The 21,999-nt window shown below is 45.6% G+C and overlaps 1 protein-coding gene and 3 long non-coding RNA genes across 5 annotated transcripts in view; 2 read left to right on the plus strand and 2 right to left on the minus strand.

The window, feature by feature from the left end:
• Positions 1-21,999, minus strand: part of LOC140703057 (uncharacterized) — a 63,562-nt gene that overhangs the window by 20,959 nt on the left and 20,604 nt on the right. The window contains exon 2 of the long non-coding RNA XR_012082355.2: positions 2,284-2,393. This is a non-coding gene — a long non-coding RNA (uncharacterized LOC140703057). The remainder of the gene's footprint in view (positions 1-2,283; positions 2,394-21,999) is intronic.
• Positions 3,375-20,621, minus strand: LOC144586016 (uncharacterized). The gene is made up of 2 exons (XR_013540694.1): positions 19,735-20,621; positions 3,375-11,624 (listed from the first exon to the last, which is right to left on the minus strand). It is a non-coding gene; the product is annotated as an uncharacterized LOC144586016 (long non-coding RNA).
• On the plus strand, positions 5,833-10,369 carry LOC144586015 (uncharacterized). The gene is made up of 2 exons (XR_013540693.1): positions 5,833-7,804; positions 7,977-10,369. It is a non-coding gene; the product is annotated as an uncharacterized LOC144586015 (long non-coding RNA).
• Positions 12,199-21,999, plus strand: part of LOC144586013 (uncharacterized) — a 45,072-nt gene continuing 35,271 nt past the window's right edge. The window contains exon 1 of one of the 2 annotated variants that reach the window (XM_078383529.1): positions 12,199-12,312. In XM_078383529.1, the coding sequence (XP_078239655.1) occupies positions 12,225-12,312 (88 nt within the window). In that variant the 5' untranslated portion in view covers positions 12,199-12,224. The remainder of the gene's footprint in view (positions 12,313-21,999) is intronic. The other variant, XM_078383530.1, reaches the window with a different exon arrangement.

The following is a 21,999-nucleotide window of genomic DNA, read 5'->3' on the forward strand; positions in this document are numbered from 1 at the left end:
AAATAACCAGAAGCAAGTATGTAACTTAAATCAAGCTGAGGAGAGGAGTCGGAGGGGCTGCATATGAGATCACTGAGTGTCTTCATATCCCTGAGGAAGACCTCTAAGGAAGGAGAAGGCCTGTGAGAAGCGGATGGTGGTCTGAGGGAGGGATATCCTCACACTAATAATAAACAGAAAGACAAAGGTATGCCCTCTCCTTTTTAGCTCTTAATAGGCTGGCACTCTGCCTCAGAGTCCAGCCAAGCTACTGGGGGAGAGAAGTCAGGAGGAATTGTGGAAGCAGCTGCTTGTTTTCTCTGGCAGGAGATCCCTCTTTTGCTGTGAGAACAAGACTGCAGCTTCAAGGGAAGGGTTGACGCTGGTCCTCCATATATCCACCCAAACAGCACCCTCAGGGCACCTCAGCCACACTCCCGGCGCCAAGGAGGGAGAAACTGAGGTGGTACCTCTGCCCTTCTAGGCAAGGGGAAGAAGGCCGTCCAGGGCCCAGAGAGAAGAAATGGGCAGGCCTGCCTTCATAAATTGTGACCCAACTGTGGAAGGAATAAAGAGCTACAAGCATGCGGTTACTTGTAACTGTTTCCTTTTCCAGACAACAGAGATAGATTTTAACAATAATGTAATAGCTGGGAGTGAAGTTACTTTATCGGGGCATGGAGCAATGTTTTGTAACTTTCAAAAGTTGCTTTTAAATGGCATTTTTAAGGCATTTTAGAGGCCTTTTGACAGGGGTTTTCCGTGCTCTTTCCCATCCTTTCACCAGTCCAAATGGTAAGTTAACAAGAGTTATGCAGAAGCACAACATGCACGAGCATCACAGGTTACTTTGTCAACACTGTAACAAGCAATAGGTACAGATTACCTTTCAAAAGCTGCAAAGAGCAAAAAAAAAAAAATAATATTTTTTTTTTTTGAAAATGACGCTCCAAGCCCAGGGTGTGACCCAATCTGAGCAGCAGACTCAGGCCAATCCTATCATGATCAAAGCAAGGAAGCCCTCTCAGGCAGCAGACGTTGACGGGCACAGGGTCCTGGCAAGGGCAGAGCGGGTCTGCCTTCTGCACTCTAAGTTTGCCTGCTGCCCACAGGCTCTCATGGAGACACGGTCACACCACACCACACCTGTGGAGATTCTCAGTCATCCAGGTGAGGTTATCTGGAAGACGTCCAGTGGCCATGTCACCAATGTCAATATGGAAATCCAGCTTCCTAGTCCATCAGGTTGCTGCGTCAGCTGCATTCTCTTCCCTCTGATTTGGGGGTCCAATTCTGAGACTGAGGGAAGGGGCAGGCCTTGTGATGTCCCAGCAGATAAAAGCTGGGAGGAGGATTGCCTCCCCCCCCCCCAGTCTTTGTGCCCCCAGGACTTGAGCAACCACCAGGTTTATGAGAACCTTGTTCCAAATGGCACCACACTTCAGAAACCCTGGAGTGAACGGCAGGAACTGGGGAGGGAATTTGCAGGTCTGTGCACTCGGGCCCATTGTTCTCATCCAGAGCAACAACCCACACAAGCACCTCTATGCTGAGCCAGCAAGCCCTGGTGCTAGCTGGAAATGGATGGAGATGGATGTCCTGGCTTTCAAGCCATCTCACATACAAAAATCAAAACATCTCCTTCTCCAGAACTGCTTGTCCTAAGATGTATCTCTCCACTGGGAGACCTGGAGGAGTGTAGCGATTTCCTGAGCCTACAGACAGCATCCTGAGACCTGGCAATGCTGGCAGCCAGCTTCTGTACATGGAAGAGAAGCGCCGGGGGGTGGTGGTGGTGGTCGCTCTCGCCTTCCCATCAGGCAGCAAAATGTTTTAGACCATCCTGGAATAGTGTCTCCAGGGCCCTCTCCCTAATGGTCTATTCCTGGTTCCATGCTGCATTGCTTCATAGGCATGATGCCACCAAAACAGGATATCTCCTCCTCCCCCCCCCCACGACTTTCTTTTCCTTCTGACACAATGTGGAGTTTCTTTCTGCTGCATTGCTTTCTAACTTGCCCTGACTTCAGGCTTTGGGTAGAAGGCATTTGCACTCTGGTGCTGCATTCGATAAAGCCCTCCCTTGGTTCTCCATAATTCACCCTGGTAAAATATCTCCTCATTTAACATTACTGCCCAGGGATTTGAAGCAGCCCAGCTTAGCACCAGTTTTCAATATGCATTTCATGGTGACTCATATGTCTTAATGGCTGGCCCATCTACTTGCACATCTTTAAATCTTTGATTGCTTGCTCTGGCTGTCAGTGCATTGATTAGCCTAAGGAGAAAATAATGTATACTCACCACTAAAATGTTTAGAGGGCATCTATCAGGCTCTCCTCAACCTCCTGTTGACATTGTGGGGAAGGGACAGCTGGCAGGGAATCCAGAGGTGGAATCATACAACATGATTGCTGCGCCAAAGAAGGACACACACACACATGCACACGCACACGCACACGCACGCGCGCACACACACACATGCACACACACACACACACACACAGAGAGAGAGAGAGAGAGAGAGAGAGAGAGAGAGAGAGAGAGATTCTGATTACTTTTTTTATTTAATTCTTGTTATCATCCTAGTTTTTCCACACTGTTGTCTTCACAATAACCCTGTGGGCCAGGTTAAGGTTCAGGCCTAGGCTTCCTATTAGGTAGGATAAGGCAACCACCTCAAACAGTTGGTTTTGGGCATGATAAAAGGGCAGATTGTTAGGCACTAAATTGGTGATTATTTGTATTTTTACCACCAGAGATGGGGAAAATGTTAATGGGATCTTTTGCCTCATGTCAATGTAACTTCACTGGCCTTAGAGATTCTGCTACTTTACTTGAACAGCACAGAGGGAGGGTCTGGCATTTGCTGCTTCATCTCAGGCAACAAAATATCTTGAGCCAGCCTTGTTATTTGGTTAAAAAAAAGTTTGGCTGGTCCATGGCTTCTCTGTGAGCTTTCTAGTCAAGCAGAAATGGGCATCCAGGTTTGACATCATACTCTGCATAATGGATGGACACTAGGAGTTGGCCCATGTCATCCTCCAAGACAGAGCTGGTTTTTGGACTCTCATTCAAGAGATTAACCAGTGCCATAGCTGTTTAGCTTTAGCAGTCATGCAATGCAGTTTTCCTTGTGCTTGATGCTACAGGTAAATTCTGTACCTGGATTGGAAGCAGCCAATGAGGGATGACTGCATGCAGAAAAAGGAGTGGAAGCTGGAGCTGGATGTTCCCTTGAATGGAGGGACCAGTTTACTTGTGTAGAAAGAGCTGAGCATGGATTTGCGTCCCACCCCGAAAGATGCTCAGTTCGTTGAACCATGAAAAGAAGGATTTATTTCTCTTCTCCACGTGCAAGAGAAGAGTCCAGGGAACAGGTGAAGGAGATCCTAAATGTTACCAAACAAAACTTTTAATGATCAATCTAAAGATAACAGGAAGTTTGACAACAAAATATTCCTGTAATAGACATCTGGAAAGCACTAGCACAAAAGCACAGAGGAAAACGTGAGGCTGGATTTCTGGATACTCCCTTGAGGCTTTGATTTCAACCAGAGACAGGCCAAGTGTGGTGTTCCAGATGTTGGATCATAGCTCCCATCATCCTTCACCATTGATTGTGCTGGCTGCGGCTGATGAGCGATGCAGTTAAAAAACACCTGGAAGGCTGCCTTTTGCCCACCCTTGCTCCTCACCAATATAGAACCATATACGTAGGTTCTGACTTCCTGTTTGCATTCAGGAGGGTTTCTTCAGAGTAAACCCACATGGCTTTAGACTTCTTTTCACCAACTTGTAAAAACAAGCAAAACCACCCTGCAAGGAGGAAGCAAGGGCTGAGATGTCAGTATAGGAATAAAGAACTGCCGGAAGATGTCATGAATTAACCTCAAAACCACCATGATCATCTAACAAGAGCTGCAAAGAAGTGCCACTAAGCAGCAACACAGCACTTCCTGTTTCCCCACTGTGGCTTGCATGGCCTCTTGAATTAAAAAAAGCACACCTCCTCTCTGAGCCTCTCTTTACTTTTTATTTGAAATGTTACTTTGGGGTTGGTTTTAAGTGACATGGCATGGAAACACCACCCTTCAATTATTATCACAGACTGGAAAAGCTAACTTGTGGACTACACCTCCCAGAATCCCCCAATCAATGTGGGTCACTGGCATTTTGGAAGCTGTAAATAAATAAATAAATAAATAAATAAATAAATAAATAAATAAATAAATGAATGAATGAATGAATGAATGAATGAATGAATGAATGAATGAATGAATGAATGAATGAATGAATGTGTCTGGATCTTTACATCCATGTGTAAGGTTGAAGGGTGTCAGCAGGGTAAGGGAACCCCACACTTTGTAAAAACAAATCAAGAACCTAAGAAACAAGTGGGATGGGGAGGGGAAATCAGTCAAGTGAAGACAGAGCACATTCAGTAGCTCAGTTGTAGGTATCAAACAGAAAACCAAGGAGGAAAGAGTTGGAATGGAATATCTCAGAAGAGGGGTTTGCTGGCCAGCAGGAACTCAGATCAAGAGCACTCAGCCTTTTATTGTTGGGAAAAGTTCAACATTGCATGACCTTGATGGTGTTATTTACTTCTTGACACTAAGTTGATTGATAAAACTTTTTTCACCTCTGACATTAGGCCCCTTCTTTCTGTTTATGGTCCTTTGTTGCTTGCCTTATCTTCCCTGATGGTGCAGGCATGGCAACTTCCTCCATGCCAGAAACTCCATTTCTATTCTTTTTCTTTTGATTGTAACTGCAGCTAATAACTGTGAGTAAACTTCTTTCTTCTAAAGATACGTCTAAACTGATCATTTTGCTACAAAACAGAGAGTCAGAGTGTCCTAAGAGAAAGAGATGAGACTATGCTAATCTCTCCATGCTTCCATGTTTTCTTCTGCCTTGTGTTGTGCTAATAAAAGGAATAATGATGTCTCTAATATAAAGCTTTTTTTAAACAAAAAACACAGTATTTATTGCAAGTCCTACACACACACCTTGTACATAAATACTGCTTAGTTTCTTATGATGCCTGGAAGGCAGTCATTCGTGAAATTCTGGTGGTTGCGGAGAGATTACAACTGGTCAAAGACTATGATCCTATACTTTCATTTCCAGGGACTTCCATATGTACAAACTAGATGTTCTTCTGTACCTGAAGTCCAATACAAGGTGTCATGAATGTTACTCCCACCTCTGAATGCTGATAGGATTGCCTCTTCCTGTTCTCCATGACTGAACTCCATTACTCAGAGGGCAAGACATGGCTTCGTTCTGACAAACCATCTCTTACCTCATGGCAGCCTTGAAAATACTCTCCCCCCCCCCCCCCGTGGGCAAAGGAGAGGGGTCCAAGGAGGAAACCCAGATTCCAAGCCACAGCCATCAGTTCATGTTGGAAGAGCAGAGTCAGACCTGGAAAACTGGCTCCACCTCTTGTTACCATCATGTGGTGGGTTGAGATGGAGGATGTGGGGCAGGGAAGGCCCTAACAATCATGATAACAGTTTTAAGCTTCATTGCTTCAGGATTCCCCCAGAGGGCAATGTGTTTTGCTTCATGTCAGATTACAGTTTCTGGGTTGGTGCTATGGGGTGCTCCTGCATCTTCTGTGGACTTAACATTTCCAGATTCCTGGTCTGAGAGCCCCACTGAACAACACTGAGCAACCATCAGGCGCGGGTGGGGGGGGCAGCATGAAATAGCTTCAAGAGGCACTATTTTCCAAAGAGGAGAATAAAGAATCCAAAAAGGTAACATTTTAACCTGTGTCAAATGCAGCTGTAAAAAAAGAGGAAGTGATCTGGATTCAAGTCCCTCCTCAACTGCGGAAACTCACTGGGTGGACACGGTAGAACAGGCAAAACCACACGTTAAGTATCTCACATCTCTTGAAAACTGTATTAGGCTCACTTTAAGTCAGAGGCAACTTGACAGCACAGGACACATGCAATGCACCAAGAACTCTGAGGCACTCCCCATGTCCCGCATTCCGCCATACAAGCTACCCCTGGGGGGTGGTGGAGGTGGAATGCAGCCAACCTGGGAGAGTAAGCCAGTTGCTCAAGAATTTTGGAAATGCCTTGGATGACAGGATGTGGCATGGAGGAGAGAGCCCTCTTTGTCATCCTTGCTGCCAATAACCCCATTGGGGATCTTGCTAGTGATTAATAATAATAATGCTAACAGACCAAGAGGCATCTGTGTCATTATTATCTGAGCACTTGACAGCTCAGAGTACTGCCGAGAGGAAAAAGTGAGCCTGGGGAACAGGAAGGGCTGACACACATGGAAAAAAGCAGCCACCACAAGGAAGACACTGAATTCATTTGCTCCCCATGCATGGCGGCTGCGGCTGCCTCTGCACGTGCTCTGCTTCCTCTGCATAACTATTGCCTCTCTTCCTTTGTCTCTTACTAACAGCAACTTGTGGCCCCTGAAGTACAGATGGACTGAAACTCCCTTTGGGCCTCACATAGTCAATAATGAGGGAGAATGAGAGTTGACATCCCAAAACATCTGGAAGGCCAAATATTCTCCATCCCTGTTCTCTACACACACAAACGTATGCATTCATAGCATGTGCACACATTCATACATGCACATGCCCCTAGTCACTATTGCCAGGTGCAGAGCCTAGAGGATGAAGAGGGCTTCCTTGTCCCCAAGATCAGGACTACCTTTAGGCTTCTATTATAATTTTCATGGTTCAAAATCAATTTCAGTGTCAGGCTTCAAGGGCACAGCACCAAATCATCTTCATGGCTGAGCAGGGATCTGAATCCAGTCTCCTTCTCTAAACCAGGGTTACTGATTACCCCATATTGTTTGGAACACTAGTCATCAGTCAAGGAATTGTGTAATACCTGCACTGAAATTACCTCACACAGTTCCTCACAAAGTAACTTGCTCAAAGACTCGTTTTTGTATGAATGAATGGAAAGCGGGTATATTTGCATCCCCTAAATAGATATTGTACATTTTTTTTCTGCTTTTGCCAGCCATGAACTGGAATGAAGAGTGATAGCAAGACCTGGACTCCTGGACACTGCAAATCTTGTTCCCACCCTCTTGCTGTGACTGCCAAGGCACTCCAAAGGTTTCCCAGTGACTACTCACACACAGGCAAGCCTGCCTTTTCCTTGTTAAGGACTAACTTCCATTGCTGTTGAAGAAAAGGACACAAAGGTAGAGCTTTGTAGATGTAGACCTAATGTGCCATATTCAATGCACAGAACACACACAGCCCTCACTTTGGGTCCCAAGATGTTGAAGACATTGCTTTTAGAGGGTGTGCAGATTTAGGTTTTTGGACTATAACTTCCAAAGTTCTCTGTGCAGCTTGAGACTTGTAGTCCAAAAATACAAAACTGCACACCTCTAATCATTTCTTCCTTGAAACTATTTATAACCAAGGGAGCAGGTGCAGCCAACAAATTAACCTGCAGTGCCACTACTCCGGGGGGGGGGGGGCACACCACAAAATGGCAAACAAAAAAGCTGTGGGAAGACATGGCCCTAGATTGCTCTCTCTAGCATATGTGGGTGTTGTGGTTTTCAAGCCACTGAGCCCATCCAATTGGAAAGAGCTTGCTCAGCGTGGGCAGTACATCCTTTCTCCACCTCTGTCCACCCACAACACCTGCACCCTTTGCTGTATGTACACATCACAGGAAATCGGGAGGCATCCAGTGTTTTTCCAGGTACATTATTAGCACCAGACAGACTGAGATGGCTGCAGGACCCTTCCAGTCCTGTTATGGATTATGTGAGCTTCATTTCTTCCTCTTTCTCATGGTCCTGTGTGGTAAGTAATATGAAGGGTCTCTGGACCCTTCCTCTTTTGATACCTCTCCTCCATTATCCAGCATCTGCCACCCTCTCTCTTCACTGATCTCCCTTGCTGGCTCTCTTAATCTGCTTTCAAAGGCTTTCCCATAGTTTTCTTCCAGCTAATTTGGCTCCTTCTCTCTCTTCAGATTTTTTGGCCAGCGACTCTGTGGCCGTGAGGGTGACGCAGGAGCCACTGTTTGCCAGCAACTCACAAGAGAAAACCCAGACCTTCCATTGTTCCATTGATGGCGAAAACTACAATTTTTATTGGTATCGCCAGCTGCCAGGGGAGGCAGAGCTACAAGTTGTTGGGAGTCTTTACACTCACAATACTGAACTGCAAGATGTCGGCTCCACCTGGAGCGGACGACTGACTGGTCAGTGGGTAGACACTAAGAGGGCAATGACCCTGCACCTTACAAGTCTCCATCCAGACGACACAGGGTTGTATCTGTGTGCTGCAAGGGACACAGAGAGTGAGGCAGGAAGTGAGGTTGCTGCAAAACCAAGTGTCAGGAACAGAGACCTCACAGCTGCTTTTCTTTGTACAGTTGAGAAGACAGGTCTGGAGAGACTGCAGTCTAACCTTCCTTTGACATCGGCCTAGGTGCTGTTGAGAAGCCATACTGACATGCATCAGCATTCTCCGCATCACAGGAGGTCTCCCGAAGCCATTGTTTTCTGTTCACTGGCCTGCTCAATAAGAACAGCTTCACTCTTGCACTGTCCGTGCCAGGAAGATGCTCTGCCTCCACTGACAGTCTATCTTTAGCAGTGGCCAGTGAGCCTCAGGAATCAGGTCAGTCCGCAACACCCATCTACGGCCTTTGATTTTGCATCTCCTGACAAGTGGAAGGAATGGTCTTGTCTTAAAAGCGCTGCATTTTAAATATGAAGAGAGATTAATGTCCCTTCTGTGGGGTTCTATCTCTCCCAGCCCATTCATGAATGCAGTCCACCAGTTGATGCTGCTGTCACCAAGCAATGAATGCCACACGTGTGAACCATTCTGAACAGCCAAACCTCCACCTTCAGTGGTCTTCGGATGACTTAGACCTACACATTAGAGACTTCTGCCTTCCTGGCCCCTGCCTTCCATTTCTCCCCTGTTAGAAACAGAGCAAGCTACTGTTACTTAGCCTTAGTCCTGCTATCTGTGTTATTAGGGATAATGAAGCTGACTTGCTTAACAGAACTGTTGCATAGAGCAGTGGTTCGTAACCTTGGGTGACTCAGGTGTTTTTGGACTGCAACTCCCAGAAGCCTTCGCCACCAGCTGTGCTGGCTGGGGTTTCTGGGAGTTGCAGTTCAAAAACACCTGAGTCACCCAAGGTTAAGAACCACTGGCATAGAGAATAACTGCACAACCCCTGGTGCTCTTTGAGCACTAGAAAACACAGGTAGACAGAACTCAGGGAAAAATAACTTTTTGGACTACTGGTTTCAGAATCCACCAGCTAACATAGGCCACAAGCATGATGGCTGAGGTTTCTGGGGGTTGCAGTCCAAAAAAGTAACTTTTCCAGGTGCCATGTATAAATAAGAACTGTTACGGGTACTACCACATTCATTTGCTAGATTTCTACCTATGCAGGCAAAGGTGTTCACAGGCTGAATTAACGCCTTGCAGTTTAACAGGTATTGTACACATGGTTCCAGGAAGGAAGAGGGAAGCTGGCAGATTCAAAACCCATTGGCTCATTGGGGAGACAGTTGTGGGAGAAGAGGTACCAAATTGTAACGCAGTCCACCTGAGACAGTAGATGAAGGGGCTTTGCTGCTACACTGATCACCAATTCATCCAGGGGAAGGAGAGATTGATAAAGATGTAGGAGGAGATGATAGGGAAAAGATCTCCCTAGGCTAGGGAGTTAAAAGCCTTAATAGCAGGGGGCAAACTGGATACACACAACTTACCGTATTTCTGTCATGCCAAGCAACTTTATACAGGGACAAAATTACCTACAGTTGTGGGCTCAGGGAGCACCATCCTATCTCCAGGCTTTCCTTATGTATGAGACAGGGGTGGTAGAATTACATTAATGGATTGGCCCCACTCCTCTGACCACATGTTGGGCAGAATATATGAAAGGTCTGTAGGCAATCACAACCACGTGTATGTAGACCCACAGTCTGCAATCAGGAAACCCAGTACACCATCCAGTCTTCCAATGGTATTTAATCCATATTTACAAGTGTGGGAAGAGATGGGGGTGGGGAGTTCTGCCCTGTTCATCATGAAGGAACATGGGGCTTAACTGGGATTTACACCTGCACTGGACTTTTAAAAGTTGTTTTTCTAAACTTTTAAAGTATGGGGCAGGGAAAAATCCCTGAGAAAGCTTCCCTTGTAAAGTGACCGCATATGTCTGGTTTTTAAACCTAAAACATAATTGAATGCATTCAATTCAAGAGACTCTGACCTTTGAAATGAATGTCATCATTTCTCTCCTAAGACTTATTAAAAGTTTTTTTAATCCATTTCTTGTCTGAACTTCTTTTCTGCAAAATAAAATAAAATTGGTGGAAGAATTGGCAACGAAGAGGGTTACCTGCGAAATAACAGAAAAGTGTCCAATAGGGAAGCTCTGATCATGGGAGAAACCATACCTTGGGAGAGGATAAAATAATACAGAAAGTCATGGATTTTGTCATTGTTTAAAATGAGGCAAGATGAAGAGAAAAAGGCTGAAATATCACAGACAAAGCAGGTACAAAATGGAGAATAAACTCTCTGTTTGGATGGGCCTTATGTCTGCCTGGAACCCTTTCTTCTATTATTCATGGTGCAGGGAGATCTGAGAGAGTCAAGTGGATACAGGAAGATCCAGGGTCAGAGCTAGTAACTTCTGACTCATTCTCCTTTAAGCAACAGGATGGGAAGGAGTGAGAGAGATAAGAGGTCCTGAGGCCAGCCACTAAACTTCGTTCCCAAACAAGGACTGAAAGCTGAGTCTCTTAAATCCAGCCTGTTGCCTCATTCTGCATATTTTCCACATTGTGCTGAAAAATACTAGATTTTGCAACCTGTATAAGTTATGGAAACCAGGTACATTACTGAGTATGGCTAATTCATTCCGTTTTTGGTGATGGCAACAAGGTGTGAAGAGCCACACAGATTCCAGAGCCCAGATGACCTCCTGGAAGTCTTCTTGTGCATGCCCCTTTCGTCAAAGCCTTTGGAAACCTCACAAGAGTTGTCCACACTTTTCTAATCCTATCTTTGCAGTCCTATGGATTAGACCATTGAAGTTCCTGCTGTTGTTCAAAATAACAAGTTATCAGAGATTTGGGATATGTCTCGCCCTGCCCCTTCCAAAGCCTGTGCCCAAATAAGGGGCACACAATGCTTCCCCCAGCCCATTCTCTGCTCTTTTGGAGATATTGGGGCTCAATCTTGTCTGAGCTAGTATTTGTGTTTTTCTGGATCTCGGGGGGGGGGGAATATTCCCCGAAACAGGAGAATGCAGTTGCACTTGGCCCTAAAGTCTTACAAGGGCAGAGTTACAGCCTTCTGGCCAAGACATTAGCAATCTGCAGGGCTGGGTGCTCTGTTTTATTTCCCTCATTTTTCCCTACAGTTACCAAGGGAGAAACCCTGATCTCAGGAGTGAGCAGAGCAGCTTCCTAAGGCAGCCATAGGGAAGGGAGTGAGTAAGGGAATTTAAAAGGGCAATGGGCACCGTCCTCTCTGATTCCTTCTTAAAAGGCCAATACAGGAATCCTCCTTCTCTTTTGCATGAGCTGGAATTTCATTTCATTCTCTTTCCTTCCACATCTTCCATCCATCAGCACTGCAAAGAGAAAATCAAACCTGGTTTGTAGAGAAATCAAAATAGAAACAACCATCCAGCACTTCCTCTTCCTTTTCTATCCTTTTTTCCTCCCTCCTTTTCCCTCTTCTACCTTGCCCACTCCTCTCAGAGATTCTCTGAACAGAGGAATCTGTGCATAGTGTTGAACTCCATATTTGAGTTATATCTTGGCAGAACCATAAATGACACTCAGCCCTTTGTCCCAGGTTTTTGGAGGAACATCTGGAATGGAGAATGACATATTTTAGAACTATTTATACCCAAGTAAGCAGGTGCAGCTGACAACCAACCAATCACTTTCTGGTGGCCCCTTTCCAAGTGCCAGAAACCCAACACAGGAAGGAATGCAAGAGGTGAGGAAGCATGCCATGAGGATCCTAAGTCTGGTTCAAGGTCTGCTGTGTTCCTTCCGCTGAGCCTCTCACATGGATAAAACGTGTGCTGGTGCCTCAACGTGGGCAGCACTTCCTGGTGACTTCTCCTCCACCCACCCACAACACCCACACATTTGTTACACATCCACTGCACAGGAAATCAAGAGGTTTCCGGCTTCTTTCCAGCTGCTATGTTAGCACCAGAATGATTAAAATGGCTGCAGAACACACACCATGCTACTATGAATTATCAAAACTCCAATGTTATCTCTCCCTCATTGTCATCTCGGGTGGTAAGTGACCTAAAGGGAGTCTGGGACAACTCTCCCATCTTTTGAGAATCCTCTTTCCTTGGTTGAGTCTCACTCTTTCCCCTTCTCTCACGAATCTCCCTTGACTTCTTCTGTTTCCAGTCTTCTTCAGAGTTTTTTTTCTCCAGGCTTCCCAACTGACTTGGTTGTCCTTCTTCCCTCAGCTTTCCTGGTCAGTGACACAGTGACAGTGACGCAGGAACCAATGTTTTCCAGCATCTTGCAAGAGGGGGACCTGATAGTCAACTGTTCCCACTCTGAGAACTCAAATTACAACTTCTTCTGGTATCGCCAGGTGCCTGGGAAGGTAGACCTACAAGCGTTGGGAACGCTTTTTTCCCACTCTGACCAGCTGGAGGAAGAGACAGGTGCATCCCTAAACATGCGTCTGAGAGGAGAATGGATGCACAAGGGACAGAGAATGAGATTGCATTTCAAGGGTCTCCAGCAGAATGACGTAGGGCTGTATCTCTGTGCTGTGAGGGACACAGTGAAAGAAACAGGAAGTGGGGCTGATGCAAAACTGAGTGCCAGGAACAGATGCTCCCTAAATCGCTTCATGAGCCACAGAGAAGAAGCTCTCCCAACCCATTAACGTGGAGAGGGGCATCTCCCTCAACCTGTGGGCCCACCCATTGACACCACAAACAAAAACATACTTGACAGCAAAAATGCAGTATCTCACTAAGGCACGATTTACTATCTGTCTTGCTTCTCTGCTTTTGCTCCATTTTTACACATGGGCTCCTTTTGTTTGTTTCTTTTCCAGTACGCTCACCTCCCACTTACAGAGGGTAGGTGAGATGGCGTAAAGACGTAAGAGTTTTCATTCTCCCGTTTATAATCCACGATGCCCTGTCCATGGTTCACACACAGCTTCACAAACGTTTGCTGTACCAGTAGCCAAGCTGGTCAGTTGATACAGGTAGCCAGTAAACTGTTTTACCAAGATAATAATGACTAACAATGACAAAGTTCTGGATTTCCAATGTGTTCAAAATCCTAAATGGTAGCAGTGGGGGAAAGCATATTGAGAGCAACATGAAGTAGCTAGATGGCAGGAAATAGCCACACATCTTTATTCTCCCCCATCACTGGACCAAGAGAAGCGTTGTAATGGATTGTAAAAGGACTGACTGGTGGGGTAAAACAGCCAGGGCTTTCTGACCAGCAGAGATCTTGCCCTAGACAGCCCTCTCAGGCAAGCTTGTTCCTTCTGAGCTTTACCACAATCCTCAGATTCGCTGGAAAGTAAAGTTAGATTTTTCACAGCAATCATATTTTGTTTGAGCTATCCCTGGTGCACTGCAAGGTATTTTGGGGTGATTTGTTCTTCAATAGGCAGTTAAAATCCATTCTTTTTATAAAAGATCTGGTCCTGCTGGCCCAGCCTGCACGAGCTGGTTTGTTGCTATGGGGCAACCCGGCAGTCTACATTTTTGGACCCTCTGTAGGGGTGCAGCTGGGGAGGCTGTCGCAAAAGGCTATCTGCAATTCAGAATTTACCACCATCTAGTGAAAAAGCACAATTTCCCAATTCTGGATTTTCAACACCCCAAGATTATATTGTATACCCATCCATAGCATGGCTGCTAAAGCCCTGGTCCCATACATAGATACCTGACAGAGATTATTCACACCTATGTAGAAATTAAAAAAACATCCTGCTAGAAATTAAATATTCAAGAATATTTCATTAGATGTATCCATCCTCTGCATACACAAAGCAGTTGTTATGCTGGTATACACACATGTTCCAGAAACTCTTTGCCCATTCAAGGCCAGGAAATGCACCCTTACTCACAGTCTGCACAGTGGCCAGACCACCTGATGTGCATCCTTACCTAGCTCTGACATTCACAGATGTCTGACATTCACGTTCAGTGTTGAAATCCACCTCTTTCATCCAGGAATTTGAGAAGTCACCCATGAGTGAATAACCATAGCACTGAGAAATTAAGAAGTGTGGCTTTTGGGACGGACAGTGAGGTTTTTTTTTTTCATTAATGCCAGCGACATGTATTTCTCCTTATTTATTATTTCAGTTTGCATACTGCCCCATAGTGAGCACACTCTCTGGACATCCTATCAAAGCATGGGGGAAATTGCAATGTAATAAAACGCAATGCTATAATAATGGCTGCAACACTATGTAAAATACTTGGGAATAAGTCCTATGACATGCGATGCATTGGACTGGGTTGTGTGCCTTGACTTCTGCACTCTTCAGTTTTGGGACTCTTCGCCTTCTCCCCATCAACCACCCCACTATTGACTCCTGCTGTGGTGGGGTGGTTGATGGGGAGAAGGCGAAGAATGCTGAGGGGAAAGGAACACCAGAGACAGCTAGTAAAGTGAGGTGCGGAGGTCCCACACTTGAGATTTTGGAGTAAGGTTGTGCTCTGGTCCATGGGGTCACGAAGAGTCGGACACGACTAAACGACTAAACAACAACAACGACATGTGCACGTCCCACTCCGCAAGCTGCCCCAACCAACTTGCCATGAAAGGCCCAAGACTGTGCCACAAAACACACCTGTTCTGAACATGTCAACAATCATGACTCATCCCTGCTGCAGAAGATAGGAACAGTTTAGAAATTATTGCAGGAAAGAGAGGGAGACCCTGGCTGGAATCCAGAAGCTTCGCTTTCTAACTTAGGGTTGGACTCGATGACCCTTCAAACTCAATGGTTCTATGATTCTATTATTCAGACGGGCATTTGTCCTGCTGTTTGGTGCATTGGGAACCACAGATGGGTTTCTTCTAAAGCAGATCTAAAGCAGATCCACTTGCCCCCCAGAACACTGCACCTTTTTGAGTCCCAGCCATGGGCTTCTACTTTTAGGGTGCTGGTTGGGGCACCCTAGTTTAGTTCATCCCCAGCATGGGCAATCACTGGAAGTGAACTAAAGCTGCCGAGGCTTCTTCTGCTGTCAATACCCAATATTCTGAAAGGGCTTAGTAAGTGAGCCACTTTAGGATATCAGCCAATTGAACGTTCCCCCTGCTCCTCTGTGGAGGGGTAGGGGAAGGGAAACTATTCTTTTTCTCTGCTAGCCTATTGCTGTTGTGTTAAATCTTTCAAGTGAAATTAAAAAAATATCTTAGTCTTTGTGTGAAGTGTCGATTGAAACTGGCTGTAGACAGTTTCTCAATTGGCAGTACAAACAAGGTAAAGATTTTTTTTTTAATTTAATCTAAGTAATTCAGTGCATCCGCACAGGCTTAATGCAGGCAAGTGTAATAATTTCACTTCTGATTGGATGGATTAGTGAGGTATCCAGCAATGGGGGGCCTTTTCTCAGCGCCTTCCCCTGACAGCTCTCCAAGCAGTTTGCTCTCTTCCCACATTGTGCATCCCCTTGCTCAGCATGCCCACAGAGACACATACACAGAGACACACAGCAGTCTGAGGGGGGAATCCACTCAGCTGCTTTTGGCTGAGTGGGGGGTTTCCTCCCCCTTCTCCTTGCTCTTGTCCTGCTTGTCTTCCCTGCCTCCCTCCCTCCCTTTTTCCACCCCTTTCTTCCTCTCCTGATGCAGGAGGAGAGAGGAGGCTCCATGGCTGGCTGGCTTCCCCTCATCACTTTCTTTCTGGCTTCCTTTCACAGCAGAGGAGCAGTTCCTTGACAACTTTCTGATGCTGATCCCTTTTTGTTGTTCTTCTTAAATGTCTCCTACCCTCATTTTCTTCCCCTTTCAACTGACAGTGTCCAATTGAAAGGGAAAGTGTTCAATTAATACTTGACAAGGGAAACATATCACTCCTCCCCCCATACCTCAGGTGACCCTAATCAGATTGCACCAGCTTGCACCAAAAGAACCAGTAGCTATGTGCCCTTACCTTACTTTTCATGCCTCACCCCCACACACACAACCACCCAACCACTATCCCTTGAAGAACAGTAGCTGAGGCAGCTCTATCGAAAGGAAGCGGCCCTCTTGAAGATTCAAGTGTGGCTTCCAACAGACACCCCCAGAGGTTTGATTGTAACTGCCATCTGGAGACAGTCAGAGATTCATGTGGGCCAAACCACAGTTCTGAATGCAATGATGGCTGCCTTGGAATGTACTGTATATACTCAAAATACAGTGAAAGGACCTCTGAGTATGTATGTACACAGCTTAGTTCATCACACACACACACACACACACACACACACACACACACACACACACACACACACACACACACACACACACACACACACAAAAGAATAATCACATCCAGCTTGCAAATTTGTAAGACCATAGAGAAAGGATTCAGGTGAGGGACCGAGGCTTTCAAACAAGCATGGACATCTAAGTATCATTAATTTGAACAAATTAACAGGCTTGAGAAAAAGGCAGGATACCTCCCAGCCATCTGAAATACTGTTCGTATCATCACCACCGTCCACCGCCGCCACCCCGCCCACCCCTTCAGCTCCTTGTCTTGGAAGGAGAGGTGAGTGGCTTCAATAATTGTACTCTGCTGCATAATTCAGCATTTGCTAGCCACAAAGAGAAGTAAAGAGTGATGCAAGCTCTTAAGAAAACCTGGGCTCATCCTCCTCCCCAGGAACCTTGGAGAGCCACATATTTTCAACCCTGTGCTTGCAGTCCTAAAGGCTAGAAATGTGTGGGTTTTTTATTTTTTTAAAAAAAACCAAATATCAGACAGTCCTAGAAAAGAAAAAACAATTGTGCTCAATATCAGCTTCCATATTTGTTCAATGTGTGGCTCAAAACACAGAACACGTTCTGTAGCCCTTGATCTAAGGGCCAAAGTTTCTAGTGAAGCATCAGGAGTGGAGAATAATAGTGAAACTATTTATAGCCAGGGAAGCAGGTGCAGCCAACCTCCAAAGGCCTCTTTCAGAAGAAGGAGAAACCCATGACAAAAAAGGAAAGCAAAAGAGAGGGGGAGGAGGACATTGTGCAAGGGCACCTCTCTCTAAGCCCATGTTCTGCTCTGGTCTTCCTGCTAGAAGAAAACCAGCAGAGAAGAGCCTGCTAGTGCCTTCGGGTGAGTAGCACGGGATGTTGTCTCCTCCTGCATCCATCCACAACACCTGCATCTTTGGTGCACAACTGTCACCACAAATCCAGAGGCTTTCAATTGATTTTCAGTTGATGTATCCGCACCAGACTGAGATGGCTGCAGAACACCGTCATTAGGGTCTTTGAGCTCTGCTCCCTTCTTTCTCTGATTGTCCTCTGGTGTGGTAAGTATTTTGATAGGAACAGCTTTTAGGAGAAAGGAGATGGAATTGGTCTGGGCTGTTGCTGTCCTTAGGTGTCCCTATTTCCTCCTATGTGAAAGGAATCCATGGAGCCTCTTCCTCATCAGCCCCTCCTGGTTCCATTAACCCACTGTCTCTAGAGTTTTCTCCTGCTGTCCCAGCTACCTTGGTTCTTCCTCTCCTTCAGCTTTACTGGACAATGGCTCCGCCATTGTTGTGACCCAGGAACCACTGCTTGGGAGCTACTTGCAAGAGAAGGACCTTATTTGCTCCTATTCAGGGGACTCCAACTCCTATTTCTACTGCTATAGTTAGATCTCTGGGGAAATGGATCTGCAACACTTTGGGACCCTCAAGTCTTTTCAGGCTCAGTTGTCTGAGGTTTTGGATGCCACCCAGATGAGTAGGAAATGGCTAGATACTGACAAGAAGAGAATGAGCCTGCATCTTAATGGTCTCCAGCCGCACGAAACCAGGTTGTATCTGTGTGCTGCAATGGACACAGTGAGTGAGGCAGGAAGTGGTACAAAACTGATTGCCAGGAGCAGACACCTTGCAAGTCCTTTCAGGTGCTGCTTAGAAGATATATTTGCAGAAACTATGATGCACTTGCCTTCCTGAAATATTCTTAGAGACACTCTCTGCCCTTCCCAGGTCCTATTGAGAAGACACATTGACACACATCACCTTTTCCCACCCTGGAGGCACCTTGAAGCCATAGGCCAAAATCCTATTCCTTAGCATAGTAAATTGCACTCCTGTAAGCCCACTGAATCAATGGGAAATTGGTGAGTGAACTCCTTCGTAAGTTCTATTGATCCAAATGAGCCTACTCTAACTGTGATTGACTTTAGAATAGTAAGTCACAGTTAAATTAGGCCTATTTGAATTAGTGGAGCTTATGGAAGAATTCATTCATCCAATCGCCAGTGATTTCATTGGTTTATTGTAGTGCAGTTTACTACACTAATCAACAAGATTTTGACCACTTTCTTCTATTCACTGGCTAGCTCAACAAAAACAACTGTACTCGTATGCTGCCAGCTCTGTGAAGATGCTGTGACATCACTGACATCATATCCAGTGGCTCTAACACACTGTTCAATCCACAGCACAGCCAAAAATTACTACATTCTGCATAATTTCATAACTCACAGTGGGTTAAACTGTAAATTGTCCCAAAAGCATTGCAGCTGAGGTCATGGAAAGGGGAATACCATCATTTTTCGGTTGTCTTTGATATGTAATGGTCTTCCGAGAGGATCTTCCCAGACCTTCTTCATAAGAGAGTTCCGAGGCCAATAGTGGTTTGTCAGAGATGATCACAGGGAGGGGTTTGTGTGCTTGGCCAAATTGTCTTGCTCCTGCTCTCCTATCCTCAGATCAGCTTGAGACATTTTCTGCCTAAGGTAGGGCAGCAATGACACCTCCCACTCACCTAAGTCAAGAGGCACTGCACCCAAAATACAAATAAATGCTACGTGTGTAAACTGCATTTTTGTTCATTTTAAGGTGACTACAGTTTGTAATCTTGGTCAGCAACATGTTAGCATATCAATTTGTGCATTTTGCATTCATGCTACACTCTTGTTTCTATTTTCTTTTTCTTTGACTTGCATCCAAAACCAAGCAATTTATTCTTGCTGATACAGCAAAATTTCTTATAAACACCTCTCTTCCCCACCCCCACCCCCAAACTGCATATCTAGCAGTGATCCTGGCTAACAAAAATGCTGACATCTCCCAATACTTACCCACATATTTTCAAATCCATCTTTGCAATCCCCAGGACTGAAAACACCGCTGTCAAAAATAGCATGAATGTGGAGATTCTCCAGATTCAGAAAGCTATGATGTAGGCTAAATTGCATGCTTGTGCAATAGGATAGCTTGTTATGGATTGTCAAGTTTCTTCCCACTTATGGCAACCTTGGTAGAATTTTCAACGTATGCATAATGTTCAAGGAGTGGGTTATCATTGACGTCATCCCCTGATGAGATGCTGCCATGACCAAGTGGGGGTTTGCACCCAGGTCTCCTGAATCCTAGGCTGACACTCTATCCACTACATATAATACAAGCAGGCAGAGGAGTCAAGTGTTCTGGAAAATTGCCCAGTGTAAAGTATCTTCTTCTAAACTATTCAGAACTCAAGAAGGAAGCATCACCAACTCACTGTGTTCCAATCCCAGCATTTAAAGGAGACAGAAATGAGGAGAGAAAGAACAAAAGGGGGAGATGCTCCACTAGAACCTCCATCTCTTGCTCGGCCTCTTCTCCTTTCTGAGCTCCTCCAACCAGGAAGAGTTTACTGTTCCTTCAGCGTGGGCAGTGCAGGCTGCTGTCTCCTCCTACATCCAGACACAACACCTGCATCTGTGGTGTACACAGAGCACAGGAAATCTCCAGTCTTCTAGCTTATTTCCAGTTGCTGCTTCACCACCGCACTGAGATGGCTGCAGCGCCTACCTCTGGAGTATTTGAACTCCGCCACTTCCTCCTCTCACTCATAGCCCTCTGCTATGGTATGTGTTTTTGTATCAGTGGGAGACAAAGGATGAGGGTTTGGGTCATTGCTGTCCTCTGATACTCCTGTTTCCTCTGCTTTGCCCCACAGATGTACCTTCTCTCTCTCTCTCTTTCTCTCCCATCTTCCTTGGCTCCCGTCAGCAGCAGTACCTGGGTCTCCCCTCCAGGCTTCCCAATTGACTTGGCTTTTTCTGTTGCCCTAGTTTTCCTAGTTAGTGATTCTGCCACGGTGACGGTGACACAGGAACCTCCCTTCTCCAGCTTCTCACAAGGGCAGAGTTTTAACTTCACCTGCTCACATTCATCAACCTCAAGCTACGATTTATACTGGTATCGCCAGCTGCCCAGAAAGACAGAGCTACAACACCTTGGAACTTTGGCGTATTATGCACAGGAATGGAAGAACGAGTTCAACCACAACCCACCAAACTGGCTGAGCGGGGGATGGCTGGACAACAGCAAGAAGGCAATGCGTCTCCATCTTGAAGGTCTCCAGCTGGATGACACAGGGCTGTACCTGTGTCTTGCACGCGACACAGTGATTGAGGCAGGAAATGGGGCTGGTACAAAACTGAGTGTCAGGAACAGACATACACTTCTGGACTCTTTCAGTGGCTGCAAATGACTCCCCCCCCCCAAGTCAGAAACATTCAGTATCACTTCCTACAAACTGTGGGCAGGACCAGTACACTGCTGCCCGGCTGCCCTGGATGGGGAAGGAACCCTATTTTTATTATTATTATTATTATTTTAATCTATATCATACTCAGACGGATGTAATGTGTTATTGTATCTTTATCTATTTTTTCTTATCAGAGCATTGCACAATTGAAAATTACAGATTTCTATGAAATACAGATTAAAATGCAAGCCACTTTAAATGCCAAAATGATTAGACTATTTTTGACCAGAAACAGGTTAGCTACTTCAATAATGTTATCTCCGCCATTTGCTGGGCCATCTTTAATGCACATGGTGGGGTGTAAATGGCATGCACATGAGTGCTGCATTGATTGACTTTCTCCACAGTCACAGAAAATTGGTCCTGAATCCAAGTAGCCCCATTTTACTTGATTATTCTGTGATCTTCCTATTTTGCTTTGAAGTCTATTAAGTGGCTTCCAGATGCTCCAGCTAGAATCTTGTCCTAGTGGGAGACACGCTTCAGCATTCATCCGTTTTTGCTCTCCATAGATTTAGCCTAGTTTCTTCTGATATAATATTTAGAGCCTAAGAAATGTGCAGAAAACTTTTCCTCCATTTTAACCATCAGCCTGAGGTTTGGTGTCCATGAAACGGGTGGATTTGGTACTGTATTACCTTATTTTGTCCATTATTTGCTAGCATAAGCATCACACTGTTACAGTGGCATACCCTATGCATACAAATTACCCTGCACAACTTTAGCCTCTATGTCTGGAAATATTCCTGCAGAGATCCTTGCACTGCAACCCTAATCTTCACCAGGCCAGGGCAGACGGCTCCCCCAGCCCACTCCTTGCACTGTCCAGGGACCTATTGAGAGTCATGGGCCAGTTGTGGATGAGGTCCAAAGCTGATATTCACCAGGGGCAGCTTTTCTTCCCCATCACACACTTCCCCTCCCCTTTTTTGTTTGTTTGTTTGTTTGTTTGTTTCTCTTCCGTCACCCTGCCCAGTGCAGCACTCAGCTGCCTGCCCTGGAGGGAAACATACCACATGTGCTGAAAGACTGAGTTTATTACCTAACTGTGGGATATGAGATGGGAGTTACCAGACCGACCTGCTGGGGTTGGGCAGAGAGACAGGTTAGGGAAAGCTGGGGTGGACCCTCCCTTGGAAAACCGCTACCGTGAGTCAAAACATACTTTCCGCCAGCCCTTTATTATCATCACCCATGATATCTTGTGAAGGCAAGAGAAGGGGACGTCAG

The sequence above is a fragment of the Pogona vitticeps genome, chromosome 1 (genome assembly GCF_051106095.1).
Source record: "Pogona vitticeps strain Pit_001003342236 chromosome 1, PviZW2.1, whole genome shotgun sequence".
Classification (NCBI taxonomy): Eukaryota; Metazoa; Chordata; class Lepidosauria; order Squamata; family Agamidae; genus Pogona; species Pogona vitticeps.